At 33.9% G+C, this 23,040-nt stretch overlaps 3 protein-coding genes across 3 annotated transcripts; 2 read left to right on the plus strand and 1 right to left on the minus strand.

The window, feature by feature from the left end:
- Window positions 1–1,540: 1,540 nt before the first annotated feature.
- LOC130820962 (uncharacterized) lies at window positions 1,541–3,305 on the minus strand. Its single transcript, XM_057686536.1, has 2 exons — window positions 1,768–3,305; window positions 1,541–1,641 (listed from the first exon to the last, which is right to left on the minus strand). Exon 1 carries the CDS (start codon window positions 3,198–3,200, stop codon window positions 1,875–1,877), a length of 1,326 nt encoding a protein of 441 aa, XP_057542519.1. The 5' UTR covers window positions 3,201–3,305; the 3' UTR covers window positions 1,541–1,641; window positions 1,768–1,874.
- A 1,510-nt stretch (window positions 3,306–4,815) lies between these two features.
- On the plus strand, window positions 4,816–13,360 carry LOC130820853 (uncharacterized). The gene is made up of 3 exons (XM_057686394.1): window positions 4,816–5,285; window positions 12,023–12,129; window positions 12,409–13,360. Exons 1-3 carry the CDS (start codon window positions 4,860–4,862, stop codon window positions 13,151–13,153), a joined length of 1,278 nt encoding a protein of 425 aa, XP_057542377.1. The 5' UTR covers window positions 4,816–4,859; the 3' UTR covers window positions 13,154–13,360.
- Window positions 13,361–15,949: 2,589 nt separating this feature from the next.
- LOC130820903 (SUMO-conjugating enzyme SCE1-like) lies at window positions 15,950–19,827 on the plus strand. Its single transcript, XM_057686447.1, has 5 exons — window positions 15,950–16,127; window positions 16,221–16,304; window positions 18,590–18,742; window positions 18,829–18,942; window positions 19,328–19,827. The coding sequence occupies exons 1-5, from the start codon at window positions 16,059–16,061 to the stop codon at window positions 19,388–19,390; spliced, it is 483 nt and encodes a 160-aa protein (XP_057542430.1). The 5' UTR covers window positions 15,950–16,058; the 3' UTR covers window positions 19,391–19,827.
- The last annotated feature ends 3,213 nt before the right edge of the window (window positions 19,828–23,040 follow it).

Consider the following 23,040-nt stretch of genomic DNA (forward strand, 5'->3'; position numbering starts at 1 on the left):
GAATCTCATTTGATTTTTCACGAATTTTAAAGAGAGTTAAAAGTGGGATCTTAAGGGTAGGAAAGAGAGTGATATTATGGGTTTTTAATGTAAGGGAGGAAAATTAGTATGGATAATAGAGGGTATAATTGAAAATAGGATAAAACTGCTAAGGGTATAAAGTCAAAAACCCATACTAAAAATAGAAATGGGACAATTAAAATGACTTGACCATAAAAAAAATGAGACATATAAGTTGAATAAGAGGGAGTATTTGTTTTGGCACTTATTTGTCAATTGTCATATTGCTTTCCTTTAGGTTTGGAGGGAAGGTACATCCTAAATGGTTTCCCCCTTCTTATGGCACTATTAAAGTTTGGGAGAGGATTCAACCTCGATAGGTCGTCTCCCTGATAGTTTTGTGAATTTGATTGTTAACAAAAATTTTTGAAAAAATTATTATGAATAATATAAATTTTCGTTAATTTTTCTATAATAATATTAATTTTTGATTAATCGTGAATAACACTAATTTACTGGAGTTTTTTCCTAAAATAATATATACCAACTTTAATTTATTAGCTAATTTACAAATTTCCATACGAAATCTGAAATGCTGATTTTGAACTCTTAAATCACAACTCTAACAAAATATTTTTCAAAAAAATAAATTACACAAATTGTTGTAAAATACGGTGTTTTCAAGACACGTATTAGATTTATGGGTTGAATAGCCTAATTAATACAAATTAAAGAGAAAATAAAAATGTAGGTTTCTTGTTTTGAGGTTGTCTATTTGAGAGACGGTATTGCACAAGAGTAGCTGAATAGATTATTTTGGAATTTTGTTAAAACAAAAATTGTAGGGAGAGACGGTCTCTCCGAGAGACGCATTAGATATATGGGCTAAATAGCCCAACTAATACAATCTAAAAAAAATAAAGATATGTACTTCTTATTTTGAAGTCGTTTTTTTGTGATGCAATTTCTCACAAGAATAGATGTTGTTAAAATGACTAATTTACGAAAATGGGCTGGGCCGCGAGATTCAGTGCAGAAAATTTCCTCTTCAATAAAAGAAAATTTGAAAAAAATAAGATTATTTAACAGCGAAATAAACTTAATTCCAAAATAAGCTTCGTGAAAACTTATTTCCCAAAATAAGCTTCGTGAAAACTTATTTCCCAAAATAAGCTTCCGTACATCCAAGCCTAACCTCGGGTAAAATCGCTGTTACTAACAGCGAACGAGGAAAAAATAATTAAAAGGCCAAAGTCGCTGTTACTAACAGCGACTGAAGTCTTAATTTTTTTTATGAACTAAAGTAGCCGTTGTTAATTAGAAAAATAGCCGTTAGAAATTTGAAAATAGCCGTTATAATGATGCTCTATAAATAGCTCCATCATTTCCCATACTTTATTATATCCATTCTACTTCATTCTTCTTCTTTTCAATCAATTTTTAAAGGTAACATATAGGTATTATGTTAGTTTTACTCTCAATTTATAAATGTTAATATTTTTTTTGAAAGTTCACTTACGTTACTATATTATATGTACAAATGTTCAATATATACTAACAGTATTCTAATGCTCCTATGATTCGCCTGCATCGTAAGGACACTAGGGTCGAGAGGGCCTGTAGCTGCTGGATCCATCTCTGCTGCAATTCAACAATAACTAAGCGTTATGTATTGTAAAAATAATTAAGTACTCAAATTGTTTACTTATGTTATTTATTTGTTTGATAATCTCTACGTTTATATACTTAAATACATGTACTGTTTACCTTGACGTGCAAGTTCTAGTGTTGTGACCGTCACTACCACACCGTCGACAAGCGTTGCGTCTCCGCGATCCTTCGTCCATTTCGTTCGTGATCATCCTGGACTTAGGTCATCCTAATCCACGAATGTAATCTGGATCGTGTAGCACCTCAACACCGGTGTATTGAGGCCATGACCTCTTATCAATCAACGGCAAGAATATGGATTCATATGTGTTAACATAGCTCTGTGTCGTGTAGCAGGAGTCCACAAAACGCTCGTAGGATAAGTGTCGTTTAATACATACGGCAAGAACATGAGAACAAGGTATGTGATATATGGATGGTTTGTTACAAGTGCATTTCATCTCTCTCATATCTACACTTTGTATTTTACCACCTTTGGCGGATCCTCTATTACCACGTCCAGTCTTAACTTGGAAAAGGCCTCGTCTGTAGTCAAATGCGACGATCTTATGGTAGTTTGTCTTCTCGGTGTTACGGGTGATAATCCTAGTGGCGTGTGAAGTGTATTTATTTCCCCCAATTTGCCACGCGTACGCATTCTCACGTCTTTTAACAAAGTAATCATTAACACGATAGAAGGTGAACTCCACAAGAGTGGTTATAGGCAAGAAACGTACATGCTTCATCACGTTATTGAATACTTCGGCCAAGTTGGTATTAGTAACACCATACCTATACCCTCCATCGTGACATATTGACCATTTACACATTTCACCACCTTGATCAATCCAAAAAAGTGCTTCCCGATTAGCAACACCAATGGCCTTCAATTCCTCGACGACCTTATGTGGTTGTCTTTGCTCTGCAGTCCTTCCACACATCTTCTTCAACTTCACATTACCCATTTGGCGGTTGAAGTTACTTAACAAATGCCGCAAGCAAAACCTATGATGGGCGTTCGAAGGTTGCCATTTCGGCTCCTCCATGGTTGCTAGAATGCCCGCATGTCTATCGGAAATAACACATAACCCTGGACTATGCATCACATGCTTACGAACACAGGCCATAAACCAAGACCACGCGGCTATGCATTCTTTTTCGACCAAGGCAATGGCAAGCGGGAAGATTCCCTTGTTCCCATCTTGGGCAATGGCAGTCAACAACGTATGGCGATACTTACCATAAAAATGTGTTCCGTCAATGGCATTAACGGGTTTGCAATACTTGAATCCCTCAATACTAGGTTGGAAAGCCCAAAACACGTGTTGGAAAGTTCTAATACTAGGACGGACATACACACCGGCATCATTATCTTCCTTAAAGAACCACTCAACTACGGTCCCGGGGTTTGAAATTTGCAGTGCCTTCAAGAACCGTGGAAGAAGAGGATAAGAATCTTCCCATGTACCATAGATGGAGAGAAGGGCTTGCTGTTTAGCACACCATGCCCGCTTATAGGTCACTTTGACACCGAATTGGTCTTTCACCATCTGACGCACAACAGAGACCTTAATTGATGGGTCTTGAGCAACACAATTTCTAATAAGATTGTTAATCACGGAAGATGTCAAATGAATGTGCCCAGCTGACACGTTTTCAGTACTTAATACATAACCCCCATGCTTCCCTTTATACGTAATAATCTCCCATGATGGTGAATAGGAGCTCTTCCTAGCTCTAAGCCTCCAACCACACCCTCTCTCTTACACTTCAAGGTGAGCACGGTTTGATTTGAAGTCTCAGTACGATACTCAACGTTCCTACGAATATGATACAATCTAACAGCGTCCAACAACGCATCCTTGTTATCAAACATCATACCCTTTTGAAACTCTCTTTCGTCGGTGTAGCTTGTATCACAATCCCAAGACCTCCAAGAGTTGTCCTCAATGTGTTCATCTAGAGGGGGAACCAGTGCATAGGGTGTAGGGGCAACGATTGTTGGAATGTTTCCTAAGGTCATGTCATTAGCTAGAGCCTCCTCGTCAACACCCACATCGTCCTCAGAAGGAGCTTCAACGAATTCATTACTCTCACTATTAACATCATCCCAAGGCTCATTTGTATCTTCTAAGTTAAAAGTATCATCATTTGATACTTGAAATTGAAGTTGATTGGGTTCATTAGAAGGACAAGAGGAAGATGGCATAAAGGGATTTTGGGTTTCTTGGGTAGGGAAGGGCGTATGAGAAGGAGTAGAAGAAGTTATATTCATGAATGCATTTGTTTCCACAACATTGATATCTTCATTCCCTAGGGGCACCTCTTCTACATATAACTCTAAAGAAGGACTAGGGGTAGACCTTGAATACTCCCACATTGCATCTATAGCCTCCTCATCCTCAACCGGAAAAGCTAACAAATCTACACTCAAATTGTACTTAAAACTTAAATTAACAGTACTTCTTGTAGTGTCAATGCCAATCTTAGAGCATATAAAATGTTTAAATTCATTCAAATCCATGTATGAGTTGCATGCAAACAGTTTACGTCTTCCCCCAACGTACTTAACATTGTTACTAGTTGATCGAATTGAACCATTCCAAAAACATACAACAGTCACACGAAATGAATCCATTTCTACAACAATACATACAAAATCAACATCACCATACATGACATACATTGTAAAATCAAGACCAAATAAAAAAAATTAAATTAAAAACGTACCTCAATAAGCTGTAGATGAACAAGAATTAGTAAATTGGAAGTTTAAAAACCTACATTCATGTGAAAGTTCATTAAAATCAAGTAAACCCTATTTTTCAAATATGGAAAAAGACACAAAAAATTAGTACCTTACGTTAATGTAGGAAGATGAAATAACTAATTATTGGTAAGTTTAGTTGAAGGATTGAAGTTGATTTTAATGGTGCAAGGAGAAAGAGAGCTCAACAATGTTCCTCAATGGCAATCTGGAAAAAATAAAAAGGCCTTTGGCCTTTTAATTTTTTTTTTTCTTTCGCTGTTAGTAACAGCGATTTTACCCGAGGCTAGGCTTGGATGTACGGAAGCTTATTTTAAAAACTAAATTTTTCCGAAGCTTATTTTGGAAATTAAGTTGTTAAATAACTTTATTTTTTTCAAATTTTCTCAATAAAACCTTTTTTTTTCGAAAGGAATCTGAAGTTGCCGGCAATGAGTTGCTAATGAGATTTTCTATCCTTCGCCGCCATAACCAACTTCCAAAACTTCCTTCCATGGCTTCTCTCACATCTCAAAGCCTAACTCTGCCGCCATCTTCCACGGTAGAAGAAAACAACCTTGACGACCTCCTTTGTTCTTCCGGACCGTTATCAGAGGAGAGAGAATCAAACCTTGATGAAAACGGTTGTTTATTGGGCCATCCAAGTGGATACTTAAGCGGGGAGGCACGGATAGAGAGGGCTTGGTCTCACTGGAAGAAGTTGGGACAGCCTAAATTGATAGTTGCTCCTATGGTGGATTGCTCTGAACTTCCGTTTAGGATGCTTTGTCGTAAATATGGAGCACAGGCTGCTTATACGCCTATGTTGCATTCTAGAATCTTTACTGAGACGGAGAAGTATCGGACTATGGAATTCACTACTTGCCAGGTTTTTATTTTCCTCCCTGTAAATTAGGGTTTTAGTGATTGTTGTTTTATGGGTTTATTAATGTCTCTACTATTTCGTCATTGATAGTTTGCTGAAATATTATGCAATTTTGCGTTTCTGCTTGATTGAAATCATTTGATTAGTTTGAAGTTGTCGACATTGAATGAACAGTTATAATGTGGGCAAATTTGTGTGAGATATGAAAATGATAAGGTGTAAGATTATTACTCCTTTAAATTCTTGATGAGTGATGACTCAGCCTAAACCTCAAAGAGTAAATTAGATCATGTTCTCCTTTGAACCCTGGATTAAATTGACTTATTTTGTAGTGCAAATATGATTGGAAATTATTTGATAAAGTTGACCCGAGATAAGACTAAGAATACTTGATAACAAAGTTAAGCGAAATACCTTCTAGAAGTTTACAATATTATACTGTGGGAAGTTTAGCCTGTATAGAGATTAGAAAAAACATCCGTGAAGTTAAGTGCAAACTGTATGAAGCTAAACACAAGCCTCAAAAGTTAGGAACACGAATAATGTCGTGGGAAATGATGAGAATAAAGCATGAATGAAGATAGATTCTAGATGGACTTGTTGATAAGACACACCACTACAAGAACACATAAAGTTTGTGTTTAGATGAATTGGAAGAAGTTAGATTGGCAAGGCTATAATCCTCCACATACCGATGACCCGAATGACGAGGTTCATGTGGATCATCAAACACAAGAGATATCGTTTACTTATTCTTTTGATGAAAGATGGGCAACAGACATGGAGCTAGCTTGCAAAGGTATAACCAAGAATACAACATGTGAGCATCCCTAATATATTATGTTATAACCCAATTATATTATGTTATAACCCCAAATATATTATGTTATAACCCAATTATATTATGTTATAACCCCAAATATATTATGTTATAACCCCAATTATATTATGTTATAACTCCAAATATATTATGTTATATCCAAATATATTAAATTATAACCCCAAATATATATTGTTATATCCCAAAATATATTATGTCTGCAAAACTATCTGCAAATATCAAACATAAAGAAATATATTTACAAATCCAATCCATTATAATACCAACTTTAGGACATTATAATACCAGATATATACTATTATGATACCAAATGCAATCAATGTTAAAATTGAATATGTAACTTATATTGAAGCATTTGCAAGCCAACTCCATGTCTGTTGCCCATCTTTCATCAAAAGAATAAGTAAACGATCTCTCTTGTCTTTGATGATCCACATGAACCTTGTCATTCAGTTCATCAGTATGTATAGAAGGATCATCAAACAAAACATTGGGTTCATCAGCAGGTTGATCCATATGAACCTCATTAATATCTTCTTCGGCAAAATCAACACCTTTCTACACTGATGATGGGAAATCCTAGAGAAACAATCATTCCTCTCCTCCTTTTGACCTCTCCTGATCAAATCTCTGTTTGAGTTGTTCCTCAAACAAATGTTTAATCAAAGGAAGGGAGATGGGGTATGGTTTCCCTTGATGAGGGAACGGAAAAAAATAGCAAACAAACAAAATCAAAATACAGCTATTAACAAACTTGGCTGACCTTTCAACCGCTTTACAAAAATTGTCTAAAATAAATGAACACCAGTCAAATTTCTTGATTGTTGATGCATAATGCATCAGCAATACAAGGGTAAATAGACCTTTTCAACTTGAAATCGGGAAGAGGGGTCAAAAGAATTGACCACGAATACAAAAAAAAAAGTATTTTAATATCATTCCCGCCTTTGAGGAACTTGGAGAATCAAAATACAGCTATTAACAAACTTGGCTGACCTTTCAACCGCTTTACAAAAATTGTCTAAAATAAATGAACACCAGTCAAATTTCTTGATTGTTGATGCATAATGCATCAGCAATACAAGGGTAAATAGACCTTTTCAACTTGAAATCGGGAAGAGGGGTCAAAAGAATTGACCACGAATACAAAAAAAAAAGTATTTTAATATCATTCCCGCCTTTGAGGAACTTGGAGAATCAAAATACAGCTATTAACAAACTTGGCTGACCTTTCAACCGCTTTACAAAAATTGTCTAAAATAAATGAACACCAGTCAAATTTCTTGATTGTTGATGCATAATGCATCAGCAATACAAGGGTAAATAGACCTTTTCAACTTGAAATCGGGAAGAGGGGTCAAAAGAATTGACCACGAATACAAAACAAAAAGTATTTTAATATCATTCCCGCCTTTGAGGAACTTGGAGAATAAAGAAATGATCTCTTTTGAGAGGGAATTTTGAATTGGAAGTTATGTTAATTCCCTTTATCTTTTGGATGTTGCTTGGAGGGAAATGATGTTGGTTTGTTTTTTCATCGACATGCCCAAGATTAATATTACCTCTCTTCACATGTCCTCTAGAATTATATAACTTCTCTTGATATCGGATAATTAGGAGAGAAAAAAAGAACTCTTAAAATTCCTTGTTTGTACGTTGCCATGGTGGTTTTGTTGTGTCGATTCGGATCATCGAATCGATTTCTAATTAGATGTTTCAGATTGTTTCAAAATCTGGTCTTTGTGTCTATATTGATTTTTACATTATTGTAAATTCATTTCTAAATCTGGTTAAATTGAATTCGGTTATAAGGTTTGGTGAATATTGGATCGCCAAGTTTATTTTGAATATCTCTAGTTTCGTGCAAGTTTCATCCCTCCTCCATGATTAGTAGCTTGTCTTTATAACCTCCATGTAATTGTCATGTAGTCTAGTAACTTCAAATTCCCATACATAGCAAGCTTTCTTGTGCACGTGCCTTGTACATTGTTGAAGCTATTTTGACTCTTTAGCTTGTACTTCACGTGTGCTTTATAACAGCTAATACCTACTGAACTACATAAAACAAACTACTAACAACTTAACTAATAAAATCTCAACTATCATAATCTATGAAAACAACTTGAAAATTTTCGTATAACTCTAATAAGACATAAATAGAGTAATGATGTTTGAGATGAAATCTTGATTGAGAGATTGAAAAATATTTCTCTCTTCAAATGTCTCTATGAATGGTTTAAGAGGATGTATGATGATGATTGAGGGCGAGGCATTGCTAACTTATTTCATTTTAGGCAACGTTTGAAATAGTGATCGAAAGGATGGTAAAAGAGTGATAGTAGACAAGAGTTGATGGAGTAGATAGAATTGGGTAGGAGGGTAAGCAAAGATTGGATCAGTGTTACATGATTAACGAATCACTTAAATTTGCAATTCAATTTTGTGTTGCGATTTTTTAGTTGACAAACATTTTCTTTGTTGCGTTGGTTTGTTTGATTCGATTTTTAGGTACATAATTCATCTTAGAAGATAATTTGGTTCATTGCAATATATAGATTTTAAAACTAACATAGTTAAATAAACAAGAAATAATAGAAGAGGATAAATAACAAATAAAGTTTTCAAAAGAAAGAAAGGAGCACATAGCGTTAGGAACAGGACTAAAAAAATAAGAGAAGAATAGAGTATAATAAGAAAAGCGTAGAAGTTAAGAAAAGAAGGGATAAAAGAACCTCAAAAGCCCACTTATCTAGGGGTGTTTACAAATACCTTTTATGAAAAAACTCATAACTGATCTCGAAAAATGGATATTCCATAGATTTCTTGAAATTCAAATATTCATTCGGTTCTAAATCCATATAGATTGGATTCGGACATAGTGCAAAAACAATGCTGCATTGCATCACTACGACGGTCGACAATTCGACACTATGGATCTGGGGTACATCAAGGGGTATTTCTTGCTTTAGACCATTCTTTTTGGCGTTATGATAACTGCATCACCGTTCTATTATTGTGATCGCGGCCACTACCTTATTTTTGCACTATAAATCTGGATCGTCCAAAATTTAAATCAAATATGGACAAAACATTTTGGCAGAGACATTATTCTCTTTGGAAAGCCCATTCATCCATTTACATAAATAAGTAATTTGCTATAGCTATTTTGAGTCTCATTCATCACTTTGTTAAAATAAGTAAAGTAAAAATGTAAAAGGTTAATAGCAGTACTATAATTCAAAAAATTAAATTTAACCTCTTCAACTCATTTAAAATATTACAATTCAGATAATCCAGATATCTCTAGGAACTAGATCTCAAATTTTAATATTCAAAATTGAATATTTGGATTTTCAGATCGGACACTACACGTATCTATTGAATTGCTCTAAAACATAAATAATTACATCGTAACCAAAAACAGAATTAAATAAAAATGAAAAACAAAAGATATGAAAAAAATGTCAAACCGCTCACGAGTAGACTCATAAAGAGAAAAGGAAACAAAAGCAATGAGAAAAAGAAAAGAAATCACATGGCTCTCTTTCTCCCATTCACTTCATGCCTATTCAATTTTTTCTTCTCAAACTCTCTTCTCCACCATTGTTCTCTAAATAAATTGGATAATCAATAGCACTCATCAACAAGCAATTATAATCACAATCGTCCCAACTTTTGTCATTTTGGGTCACTACGTTAGTTTTATTTCGATGATCACTTAAAGGCCTCCTTTAGTCTAGGCATAAGAGACCCTTCAAAGTGCGCCTCACACGCCTTGGTATGCCTGATGTGATATTTGATAAATAATACTCTCTCCACACCAATATAATTGTCACATTTTCTTATTTGGCAAAACCATATCAATTGTCACATTTCTATTTTTGTCAATTTTTTTTACCTAAATATCCTTAGTTCACACAAGTAATTACGAATATACACCCATATACCTTACTTACCCAACTACCCTTCACTACTTACTCTTCACTAATTACCCTTCACTACCTACCCAACTACCAACTACCACCTTTTTAATGGACCCCACACCACTCTTAATATCCGTGCCCAAGCAAATGGGACATTTATATTGGTGTGGAGGGAGTATGTTTTTGTGTAATATTAGTATATTACTGAAACAACCCTCAATTCTTGGTTGTTTATTGAATGAAAAGCAAAAATATACCCCATTTGTTGCCTTAACGCAAATATATGGAGTGAGAAACATAAGAGCACAAATAACCTTGAAGTGTCGCCATCTTTGCTAGTCAACGTATGATTTGATTTAGATTTTAATTGTTTAAGTGTGTTACAAAACATTCCAAGCATCAAGAACCATTATTTTAATATGAATTTCATGTTGTTTTAACTTTTAAGTAGTAAATATTTTTAAAATTGATTTTTGAGCTTTTTAAGAAAATTTTGCACTTCGCATACAAAAAGTCTGTGCGATCGCGTCTTCGCTTTGCACTTCGGAAAGAAGGACCCTTGTGCCTCGGAAAGAAGGATCATTTGCGCCTTGGTGCGTCTTACGCCTCTTAAAACTAAGATTGGAGTTTTGTGTGGGATTGTGCAACTCGTTTGACACTAGGTTGGATGAAGAGGAAGGAAAGAATTTACAGAGAAATAATCAATCTAGGGTTCCTTAGGGTAAATATTTACTCCCTTCTTAGAAGTAATTGACAGTAAAATAGTAGTGTAAAATACATGCCAGTAAAATAGACTTTTTAGTTAAACTTGGCATGATACTGTAGTTGTAACACCATTTGAATCATTCGCATCGAATCCTATACATAATAATATTTTTGATCTATGTCTCCATTCTTGGGAAAAATTGTGTTAATGTACTTGAAACACATCTCTAGCTTCGCATTCATGCAATTCTAGTTCCATTTACAAAGTCCTCAGCAAAAACAACGTGCACCATGAAGTGGATAGGTCTTTTTATCTCTTCTATGAAATTACTCAATATTTGACTTTGATGTACCTCAATTGTAATTAGGAAATCTTCAGTTACTATTCAACATATACTAACATTGATTTATATTTCGTCATACGTGTCATACACTATAATACTTACATTACATGTTATACCTTTTTTGACATAATCCACCTAATTATTTCACTTGATACTTAGTCATACGCCTTCACCACATCTAAAAATTGTTTGTCCCATGTGCCAATACAATTGTCATATTATTGTTGAAGAGTGTATTCATGTGAATTTTTGACAAAGGAGAGGGTGCAATATTCTTTGTCAACTAGAGGAGCTTGAATATTTTGGTGTTTAGCTTTGTTGTAGACTTGTAGGAAATGAACTTTTTTGACCTCAAATCTTTTAGAGTAACTTAGCCTTAATTGGAACTTGAGAATTGCAAACTATTTTGACTGTCAATCGCAAATTGAATTTAATTACTGAACTTGATAATTGTGTCATGGCTAATGTGCAATATTTTGATTGGCAATTACAAGTTTATGATTGATTGATTTTGATATCCACTTTACAAGATGAACATTTTACTATAAAGGTGTAGGCAATGTTTTCAACCTGTGTTGCTTCTTTTTTTGTGTTGCTTCTTTTTTAATCTCTTGATTGAAGTCAATTCTCTTAAAATGTCCTTGTGTAGGTGGGAATGTTTCTATGATTAATGATTTATAAATGGGCACTAGCAATGTATACTTTGCCTATTCTATTCTGTAGTTAGATCCAGAACGACTTCTTTGGTTACCCAAGTAACCATTTCCTTTGCAAATGACTTCCAAATCATCTACGTCCTGTTATTTATGATCAGATTCTCACTTCCAAAGAATTAAGATTCTGATTTTCTCTGTAAGAGTTATATGATTTACTGGTCACGTGTTTCAGTTCTTCCTATGGCTGATGTAGTTTTGGGGAAACTTGTAGGAGGACCGGCCATTGTTTGTCCAGTTTTGCGCAAATGATCCAGATGTCTTACTTGATGCTGCTCGGAGGGTTGAGCCATTTTGTGACTATGTTGATATTAATTTGGGGTAAGAACATTGATTGACCACTTACTAGTTACGGCTGTGTGTAAAACTTCCAGGTGGCCTTTGGAAAGTTTTGTTTTAATCCATCTGAGTATAATTAACAACTGAATCATTGGTGCATGAGGCTAAACGTCATGATTGGTAAAAAAATAATTGGGATTTTGCTGCTGTGATGAGCTAAGAAGATTTTTTATTATGGAAAATTTTGTCTCCTTTTCTTTTAAAAATTGATATTTTAACATACTTTGCTCAATTTAAAATCGATATGTGCTTTACGCGCAGCTGTCCTCAGCGTATTGCTCGACGAGGTAATTATGGAGCGTTTTTGATGGATAATCTCCCTCTCGTAAAGTCTTTAGTTGAAAAATTGGCTCAAAACCTTGAGGTTCCCATTTCATGCAAAATTAGAATCTTCCCCAATCTAGAAGATACAATAAACTATGCTAGAATGCTGGAGGAAGCTGGTTGTTCTCTTCTAGCTGTTCATGGTCGAACTAGAGATCAGAAAGACCAGAAGAAAATTAGGGCTGACTGGAGTATAATTAGGAAGGTCAAAGATGCAGTAAGGATTCCAGTTCTTGCCAATGGGAACATTAGACACATGGATGATGTTAACAGCTGCTTGACGGCAACAGGTGCAGAAGGCGTGCTCTCTGCTGACGCTCTGCTCGAAAACCCAGCTCTATTTGCAGGTTTTCGAACCCCTGAATGGGTGGAAAATGGTCTAGACAGTTGTAAAGACGGGAACATAAACCAGGCAGATCTTCTGGTTGAATATCTGAAACTTTGTGAAAAGTACCCTGTGCCATGGAGAATGATCCGTGCCCATGTCCATAAGATGTTGGGAGAGTGGTTTCGGATGCAACCACAGGTTAGAGAAGAGCTCAACGCACAATCCCGTCTTACATTTGAGTTCCTTTATGGCTTGGTGGATCAACTTAGGCAACTAGGCGTAAAAATTCCACTTTATTTGAAGGACGGTAATAGTGATGAGAAAACTGACCCTACTAGTGATGTACCTCTGTGATACGTGACCATCCAAGTTTGTTGCACAACGTCATATGTTGTTCGAGGTGCATATTTTTTCAAGAACACGATTCATTTTTCGTCATACAATATTTAACGTGTAATATTAGACAACTAAGTTTATCATTGGGAATACATATTCATTCGGTTTAAACGTTATATCTGTATCCTACTAAATCAAAGTATTCAATAGATATGTTTATTGTTACGTTTATATATGTCTTTTCTCTCATTCTCTCTTACATCAAATCATCATATCTGAGGCCATGGATTTGTGAAGCTGGCACTTTGCTTGAAGGAGGCATAGCTGATTGAAGTGTAATTCCTTTCAAGTTTCTCTATCGTTTGATTTTGTTACATTTTTCATTTTCATACGTCCTTTTGATTTTGCTCCATTTGTATTTACATATATACAGAGACGAGAGGAAAACAGACAAGGCATATGTTTTGGACAAGATAAAACATGTAGAAAAATTGAATATAATAAACATTTTTAAAAAATAATCTCAAATAAGTTTCGGGAAATTTTAATTCTTAAATAAGCGTCTATGTGTTTTAGCCTAAGGTTAGGGTTTATTCGTTGTTATATACAGCGAACAAGAAAAATAAATTTACAATGATTTTGTTTGTTGTTATTGAAGCGAACAAAAGAAAGCCAATATCATAATGTTTGAAGGGACAAAATATAAAGAAATGAATGCTTTATATGCTGACATCATTCGATCTCGCCATAATAAGGATATTGTAATAGTGGAGCATCATTATAACGTGGATATATTTGTAGGCTTATAGCCGTTGTGTCAACAATTGCAAGAACTAAATAGCCGTGTTAATGAGCAAACAACAGAATTGCATATTTTAAGGTCAATTTTGAATCCTAAAGATAAATATAAGCATTCTAATGCAGAAAAGATATGTTGTCTTACAAAGAATTACTACTCTACAGACTTTTCCGAGATTGGTTAAAAAGATTGGATGAATGAACTTGAATTGTATTATCGTGATGTTCATCACCACGCTGAGATGAAGAATTTGACTACAATTTCTAGTTTGTGTCGATGTTTGTCAAAGAGTGGAAAGTTTGTTTTTAACCTTTGGTTGAATTGATTCGTCTAATATTGACTCTTCTAGTTAGTACAACAACTACACAATGAGCTTTTTTTGCTATTAAAATTGACAAGACTTCTCTACGAAACAAGATGGAAGATGAGTTTCTTTTGGATTATTTAATTATATATATAGAAAAAGAAATTACTAAAAAATTTACAATCAACTCACTCATAAACGACTTTAATTCAATTCATAAATATTTTTTCGGTGAATGTTTTTTTAATTATTGGTTATCATCTTGGAATTACGTAATGAATCATTAATTTTAAATGAAATTAATTAAATAAGTTATGCAGTTGAAATTATATATTACCAGGTGATGATTTCTTTCTAGATTCGCTCCGTCCGGCCAATTTTCTCCTTGATCGGGTATGCACTTAACACTTAGCTAGATTTATGAAATTTTGATGTTGGAGTTCCAATTAAAATAACCGGTCAGATATGTCAATATTCGGATCAGATATTACATGATCATGGACTCATAGCTAAAAACCAATTCAATCAGTATACCATAGGGCATTATAGAAACTTAAACACTTATTCTTGTTCTTGACCTTGGGAGCTTTAATGAAGTGAGTTCATCTTCTTTTCTTTGCATTTTTTTTTATATTAGGTTACTTTTTAATCTTAATATTGTCTTGCTTTTAATTTATGTGTGTTCATAGATCAATGTCTAGTTAAATTTAATGTAGGAAAATTGTCAATTGAGGATGAATCCATGCTAAATAATAATTTATTAAATATAAATTAATAATAGGTTTTAAAACTTTTAATATGTTTTATAATCATTGAATTGATTCCATACAAGTTAGTAACTATATACATGTTAGGTTATATTTTTGTGGTCACATTTATAGTTTTAATATGTTCAATCTTCATTTAGTTCTACTGTTGAAGGAAGATTGTTCAAGTCTTGCTTGATTAGACTCTAGGTTTAAAAGTAGACTAATATTTTGCCTATATGAGAATAATAAATCTAATAGATATAATATTTTTCATAATAATATCCTCATCTTAAATTCATGAATTACTTATTGCGATAATTTACATAACACACCCCCAATGACCTTTGGTTTGTAATAATTTTTATATCTGCTAGTATAATTTGCAATCCAATCTTTTATTGAAATCTTCACATTCACCATAAAACACCATTTATATTATTTACTTATCGCCAAAAGTCTCTTGAATGAGAAACAATCGAGATGATTTTCATTCTGGTTGACGTGTCAGAGAGAATTTCCCGAAGACCTTTGAGATTAGGTTTATTCCTTATGCAATGTTTCATTGCCATTTACACAAAGATGAGTCCATATATTTGAAGCTAGACATCATTTATAAGGGTTTAGAAGTATTCAAATTTCAAAACAAATCCGATGATTCGATATACACCCCATATTAAAATTGAAACTAACTTTGACGCATATTCAACATGGATTCAAAATCTAATTTTAAACTGACCTAAAATCATTGACTGAAATCAATTCAAAGACTCAAATAAACACCTCTATTAGGTTTCTGAATAAATATATAAAAAATTTAGCCAATTTGTATTGTTGAATATTGTATTGTTGGAAGTTGCAAGTGTAAACAATAAATTGATGCAAATAAATATAGACCGTAGAATTGAAGAGCCGAGTAATTTAAATATAAATCGGGTAATTTACTTCTTTTTCTAGTTTCTATTCCGATTTAGAATATTTATTTATTTATTTACACGCAGAAACACGCCTTAAAAGAGAAGCTAGTCAAACAACTACTCCCAGCCCAGGCAACTGTATTAGTGCTTGATAACCATGTCAGGAGGCATTGCTCGTGGTCGTCTTGCTGAAGAGAGAAAACAATGGCGCAAGAATCATCCCCATGTTCGTTCTCTTCCTTTTTTTTCTTTTTTTCTTTAATATTACTTTTTATTGTACTGATATTGAGTTTTTGGCAATTGAAATTGTGTTTTTTAGGGTTTTGTGGCGAAGCCCGAGACTCAACCTGATGGTTCCATGAATTTGTTAGTGTGGCAATGTGTTATCCCTGGAAAAGCTGGGGTATTTACTTAATTTTCTGTTTGATTCTTTTTTTGGTATTGTTTTCAATGATTTATTATCATGTTATATGGAATTCTGTTTAGTAATTAGATCGTCGATTATTTGAGCTGTGAGTATTTAATGATTTGTAAAGGTAGGATGTCGTTTACAGGATTGTACTGTTTTTGTGAGTTTTTATGTTTTCCTGGTGATGGCCAATTTGTTTAGTAATTCGTTTACAGGTTTTGGAGTTTTTAGGTTTTCCTGGGCACTTGATGGCCAAGTTATTTTGTAGTACGAAGTAACGATTTTGAATAATTGTAAAATTTGTTTGTATGCATTAAAAAGGAGAAAAAATTAGTCCTCTTTTGGGGTGTTTGTAAGAAGTTAGCATATAGTGACTCCCATCAATCATGAAGTATGTATGTGCTACATTACCTTTAGGAATTTTGGGTGATTATCCATGTGATGCTATATTTTTGAGTTACAAGTTGTGATTAATGAACTGATGATTTAGGGTTGTGTTTGGATAGTCATTCCCAAATTCGTGAAATTTTGTATTTTCCGAACACTATATATGATACAATTTTAGATTTCCAAATGAAATCATGGTCCCCGAACACAGAATAATGATTGAAGGTTTCTTTTAAAGGTTATTATCTCGGTGGTGAAAAATTAAACATATTAATACTCACCTTCTGTGTTGTTAAAGCCAACTTTCTGTCACCTCCGCTAACCCAAATACAGATCGCTTGGCTTAGCACTTTGGGAAAGCTTTTTGCAGCTTTGCCAAATGGAATTGAGTAGGAGACGGCAAGAAAAATGGAATTGGGAAAGTTAATTTGCGTAATATAGAAGAAGTTTTATTCATTCGCTGGGTATATATGTTAGTCCTGCCAGTTATTATTGAATCGCAAGCTTACGCTTTTAAACATGAGGAAATGAACTTAATTTGAAAAAACGGACAACACTCTTTGATGAGATAGCTACAAGAAATATTTCTGAAATGGAGGAAAGATTTGGCGATGTGTGTGGTGCTTGTTGTGGAGGAATGAGATTTTTTGGGCTAGAGGAAGATGTATGCTCATTAGTGAGGAGAATGTTTTGAAGAAATGGATTTGCCTTTCTTCATTGGGTTATTTTTCATTTAGATTGGTTCCTTCTCTAATTTTGAGAAGATAATAAGCATTGGTGTTATTTTTTCATGCTTTTTTTAGTACTATGTTCCAAGTTTGTTCTAAATGTATATTATAGTATTATATATATACTTGTAATATTTTTTATTAGTTGACTTGCATCATTGGGGTTATAGGTGTGTAGGAGGAAAACTTTTGCGTGTCTAGTATTTTATAATGTGGAAGAAAACAATAAAAGATTTTGTTTGCTCATGTCTAACAATAAAACAATAAAAGAAAACTCTGAAATCACTAGATTGTCTTGGAAAACTCACAATTTATTGTCCCTTTCTCAAAGTATTGTCAATCTTTATGTCAAAGTGTGCAACTCATTGTTGTGGATCTGTCCAAGAACTCATTAAACCAACTTTTGAAAGGGAAACTTTGTCCATTAGTTGTTGTTACTCCATTTAAATGTCTTGTTTATAAGGGCAAATGTCCCTGATTTCTTAAAAAGGATTTTGGCAATATTCAATCCCTTTAGTAGCCACACAATAAGATACTATATTGTTGCTTAAGGCTATGTAGGAAGTGTAGGAACCAGTACCCATTAATTGTCATGCCTATGTAGGAAGTGTAGTAATATTATTCCATGGGAATCTTTGTTCATTCTTTCATTGTGTTTGTTATGCTTTGATGTTGTTTCCTTGAATTGATATATGTTGTCTGTCATCTTAAGATGTAAACTATGAACATATTCTCAGTGTTTCTTCTTCAAATTATGTTACAGCAAAGCATCTGTTTCTTCATCTGCTCCTATTTTCTCTGTGAAGGCTAAATATATCTTCTTTCATAAGGCTCTTACCTTCATTTACAGTAAATGGTCTTGCGAAATTCCATTTTCAAACGTTATGTTTGCAATCTGTAAACTTAATAAATTTGTTTGCTTGTGTAAAATTTTTTGCCATGCCCCTATGCTTATTTTTTGTCCCAGATTGCTTTATACTGTGAACTGTGATTCTTATATTATATGTTTGCCATCTGTAAATTCCTCATTGCCGATCCATATGCAATCATGTAAGATTTTCACTTATCTTGGAATAAATGTTAAAAAAAAGAGGTATGGCCATTCTTGTTGTGTTTGTCATTTGCGTAAATTATACTTACTTTATGTAAACTTTGTCATGACAGACTGATTGGGAAAGTGGTTATTACCCACTAACAATGTATTTTTCTGAAGAGTACCCAAGTAAACCACCCAAGTGTCGGTTCCCTGCAGGCTTCTTCCACCCTAATGTTTACCCATCTGGGACTGTATGCCTGTCCATCTTAAATGAAGACTGTGTAAGTATTGGTATTCTCAACCTTATCTGATACCTTGATTTTCTATCGGCGTATAAGGATTCAATGTGCATTTTCTCGCATGTTAGGACTGGAGACCTGCAATTACTGTGAAGCAGATTCTTATTGGAATTCAGGACTTGTTGGACCAGCCGAATGCTGCAGATCCTGCCCAGACTGAAGGATATCATCTTTTCATTCAGGTTTTTTTTAATCTTTATTGTACAATTTGATATTGCTTTTCTTATCATTGGAATAGGATTGTTTAAATAATGTTTACTTGTCGAGTCTGGAATCTAAAGTTTGGTGCGCAATTTAGTTTTGTGACCAGAAACATGAATTTCAGGATTCATGTCCACATATGTTTCTACTTTGGTTGTTTTGCTGCATTGTTTTATTTTTCCTGGTCTAGAGCACTGCAGATGGGCTTTACCATTTTTATTAGAAAGCCTATGTTGAGTAGTATTCTTATGGCACTGGTTCTGATTCCTGTTAGAGTCACCGAAAACCATAGTAGTAGATGATTATGCACTCTGCCTATAAGAAGTGATAAGAAGTTGAACAAGAGTCCATTTTTTATTGATGCAGGATACAACGGAGTATAAAAGAAGGGTTCGGCAACAGGCTAAACAGTACCCAGCCACCATTTGATGCTGAATCTCATAATGCTGGAGTATAGCCAATGGTTGTGGCGTATGAAGTGGGTAATTTGCTTTTCTAGAGCTATCCTTTGTCTAAAGCCATGTGTATAAATTCTGACTTTTGTTGATTGGTAGCAACCATGGTAGCCCTTATTCATAAATGTTTGTAATATTTGGTTTCCCTTCCCGTGGGTCAAAAATACTCAAACCTTTTTCTAGGGTAGAGATTCCAATGGTTTGTGTGTGAATGCCCATTGGATTTGAGGAATATTGTAATATTCCTTCTTTCAAATGTGCTTTAAACTTATGGAAAGCCCTTGTCAAGTACCATTCAAAAGTGAAATCTTTTCACTTTTTTAAATTGTGATGTTCACATGTTGTACGTGCTTTTACTCTTTTAACTACATTATTAGTGAATGCTTTTATCAATCATATTCTTTTTGGAGACATCTAGTGGTTCAGGATTACTTCTGTGCATGCAACTTGACTGTAGATTCTATGCTTGTGTTTATCCAATCAAGTGTCTAACTTTGTGATCCTTAAAACTACCTCCTATTATACTCGGATTTTTCATTTTGCTTCACGTATCCGTGTTTGATCCTTGATGCACAGACATTGGTATGGCACTTAGACACTTCATTTTAGGTCTAAAATTGAATATTTAGACATATCCGACACATGGACACGTACCAGTTCCAACATCGGTACCCGCGTTCAAGTAACATAGATTACATATATATGAGATGAAGGAAGCAGATGCATTCGTGTTAAATATCGACAAGATCAATTAAACACAGCTTTTGTTTAACTATTGATCATCAAGTAATATTTGAACAAGTATCTTTTTGTTTCTCCTTTTGGCTGTTTAATTTTTCCTGCCTTTTAGACTTGTTTTTAAATTTTGGAACATTCTACATGATAGCATCGAACTTTCATAAAACGCTTGTGGTAGCACTTTTATTAGATTTTTCCACATAGTAGCATTCAGTTTGTACCTTATCTAATTGCCGTAGTATTTTTCAGTTAAATTTTTGTCAATTTCAGTTTAATTCCCCATTTTGACGTTTCTACCATTATTGAGTGTTGTTTTTATAATTTGCCCTAAATATTTGAGAGCATTGTTGAATTAAACGTCAAAATGATAAATTAAACATTTGAGAGCATAAAAATGGTTTAGGGCAAATTATAAAGACAACAACCAACACTTAATAAGGGTAAAAACGTCAAAATAGTAAATTAAACAGAAATTGACAAGAATCCAACGGAAAATGCTACGACAGTTAGTTAAGGCATAAACTGGATGCTATACATAAAAAAATCTTACAAAAGTGTTGCCATTGGCATTTCATGAAGGTTCGACGCTACCATGTGGAATTTCCCTAAAATTTTCTAAGATACTACTCTCTATTTCTCAATATGTGGTTTTATCGATCGATTTTGTTTTACTTTTTATTCTTTATGTAAAAGAAAAAACATAGTCAGATGTGATTTTTTTTTATTTGTCTCGATATATATTTCCATAATAACAATTTCGGATATTTCATGATATACCACTGAGTTTCTTCGAAATTCATCATATACCACACAAAATGTTCTAATTCACCATATACCATTGAGTTTACGTCTGTTAGCGCAGAATACCATTAATGACAACTGCCTTCAGTGTGCCGTTTGTGGTAAATTAATAATTCACCATATACCATTTACTTTTTTTATTTCATCAAATACCATATTTGAGAATGACCATAGACCTTCCCCGAGAGATGGTTATGTGAAAGATTGAGGGTTTCCAAGTTTATCAGTTTGACAAGATCTTGTGGGATTGGACCAAAAATATTGTTGCTGCTCAAATCAAACAAGACTTGAATTTCAATAAAGTTGCTAAGTTCTTCTGGTATGTTTCCTGATAAGCCATTTTAATTCAAATTCATGCTAAATAACCTGCTACAATCCCCAGGTGATCTGGGAATTTCAAATTCATGTTTCCAAGATCCAATGAATTCTTTTCGTTGATTTCGATCACAATTCAAACTATTACTTCTTCTAAATTTCCAAAAAGATTTAGCAGTGCCGAAATTGTTGTTTGGTTCTTCTTCATCTATACTATCTTCTAAAAACTTTCTCAAACTCTTTTTCTTCGTCTCTGAGGTAGGTGGAAGATCCAAACAGAATGTTAGGGTTACTGTTTTTTGTTGTAGAATTTCACAGGTTTTGATTTCTTTTTTCTTTACACTACTAGGTAAGATCTTACCATTAGAAAAAAGTTCATCTGTTGATGAATGGGAAACAACATTGGAATCTACATTGAAAGCGAAATCGAAGGCGGAATCAGCGGGTGAATGATCCAATTTGCAAGAAAATTCGTGAATTAGATTAGTATTTGTTTCGTTTTCTTCTAGATCTCGAGAAAATGAGAGTCTGGGACTAATCATACCCACAAAGTTTTCAGAGTAAACAGCAACTGCATTGTTGGAAAACCAAGAAAATGAACAAGGAATGAGAAGAAAATGATAGAGACTGATAATTAAGAGAGACAAAAAATGGGGTTTAGTAGATATTATTAGTGGAATGAGTGCTTAGTGCTTTGCATTTGAAGCATTGGAGGGAATATTAAGGCTGTAAGAGTGAAAGCATTAGCATCAACAAAAAGACAAGGGAAAATTATTTTTTGAAGAAATACGCTTTGTTTGGGGAAGTCAAGCCTAACAATGACGCCAGTTGAATGCGTAAGGGCATACTGGTAATTTACCACAAACGGCACACTGACGGCAGTTGTCATTAATGGTATTTTGTGCTAACGGACGTAAACTCAATGGTATATGGTGAATTAAAACATTTTGTGTGGTATATGGTGAATTATTTCGTGTGGTATATGGTGAATTTCGAAGAAACTCGGTAGTATATCATGAAATAACCGTAACAATTTTATACTCCCTGCTATTCAACATAAGTGTCTCATTTACTTTTTGGACGCTATTCATCTCTTACTTTTAATTTGTATTTTATTTATTAATCTATAAGTTAAAACATAATCAAGTAGGATTTTGTTTGATTCGTTTCAATGAAAGGATTATTCATATCAACTTTTCATAATTTTCAATTATGCACAATTAAAGATATTAAAGAATGAATAAGGGCATTGGATAGAATGCAAAAAGCAAATGAGACATTTTTGGTGAATCGGAGGGAGCATATTTTTCAATTATGCATAATTAAGATATTGATTAGTGTTAAAACAAAAATATTGAACTACTAATTTCAACGAGAGGATGTATTTTAGTAGAGTTCACTTTTTTAAAGATAAGATTGATGCCTTGATGGGAATTTAAAAGGGTGCATTTATAGCAATCTTGAAGGGGCTACTACAAGGAAATTAGTGCAAACATTTAGGGAGTTGCTTCATAAATCATAATCTCTTTCTTATAACTGCATCTGCTTTATTGCACTGAAAGATCGCTATCTGCTTGAATCTAACAGATCCCAAATGTTTTGAGGCGCTAAGCACTTGTTTTCCGCTACCATATTTGTCGACTATACGCGCCCTTCGATCTGTTTGCTTTCAAGTCATGTAGGTAAGCCTTTTTAGCACCCTCATTAACCACTATTTCTATCACTCTTGTCATTGCTTGAACTGCCGCTTCGTTTTTCTCTGTCCCGAGT

The sequence above is a fragment of the Amaranthus tricolor genome, chromosome 8 (genome assembly GCF_026212465.1).
Source record: "Amaranthus tricolor cultivar Red isolate AtriRed21 chromosome 8, ASM2621246v1, whole genome shotgun sequence".
Lineage (NCBI taxonomy): Eukaryota > Viridiplantae > Streptophyta > Magnoliopsida > Caryophyllales > Amaranthaceae > Amaranthus > Amaranthus tricolor.

Coding starts and splice junctions, on each gene's coding strand:
- LOC130820853 (XM_057686394.1), top strand. CDS start 4,860: ATGAGATTTTCTATCCTTCGCCGCCATAACCAACTTCCAAAACTTCCT. Junction 5,286..12,022: donor TGGAATTCACTACTTGCCAG/GTTTTTATTTTC, acceptor GGAAACTTGTAG/GAGGACCGGCCATTGTTTGT. Junction 12,130..12,408: donor TATGTTGATATTAATTTGGG/GTAAGAACATTG, acceptor CTTTACGCGCAG/CTGTCCTCAGCGTATTGCTC.
- LOC130820962 (XM_057686536.1), bottom strand. CDS start 3,200: ATGGTGAAAGACCAATTCGGTGTCAAAGTGACCTATAAGCGGGCATGG.
- LOC130820903 (XM_057686447.1), top strand. CDS start 16,059: ATGTCAGGAGGCATTGCTCGTGGTCGTCTTGCTGAAGAGAGAAAACAA. Junction 16,128..16,220: donor GGCGCAAGAATCATCCCCAT/GTTCGTTCTCTT, acceptor TGTGTTTTTTAG/GGTTTTGTGGCGAAGCCCGA. Junction 18,943..19,327: donor GATATCATCTTTTCATTCAG/GTTTTTTTTAAT, acceptor TTATTGATGCAG/GATACAACGGAGTATAAAAG.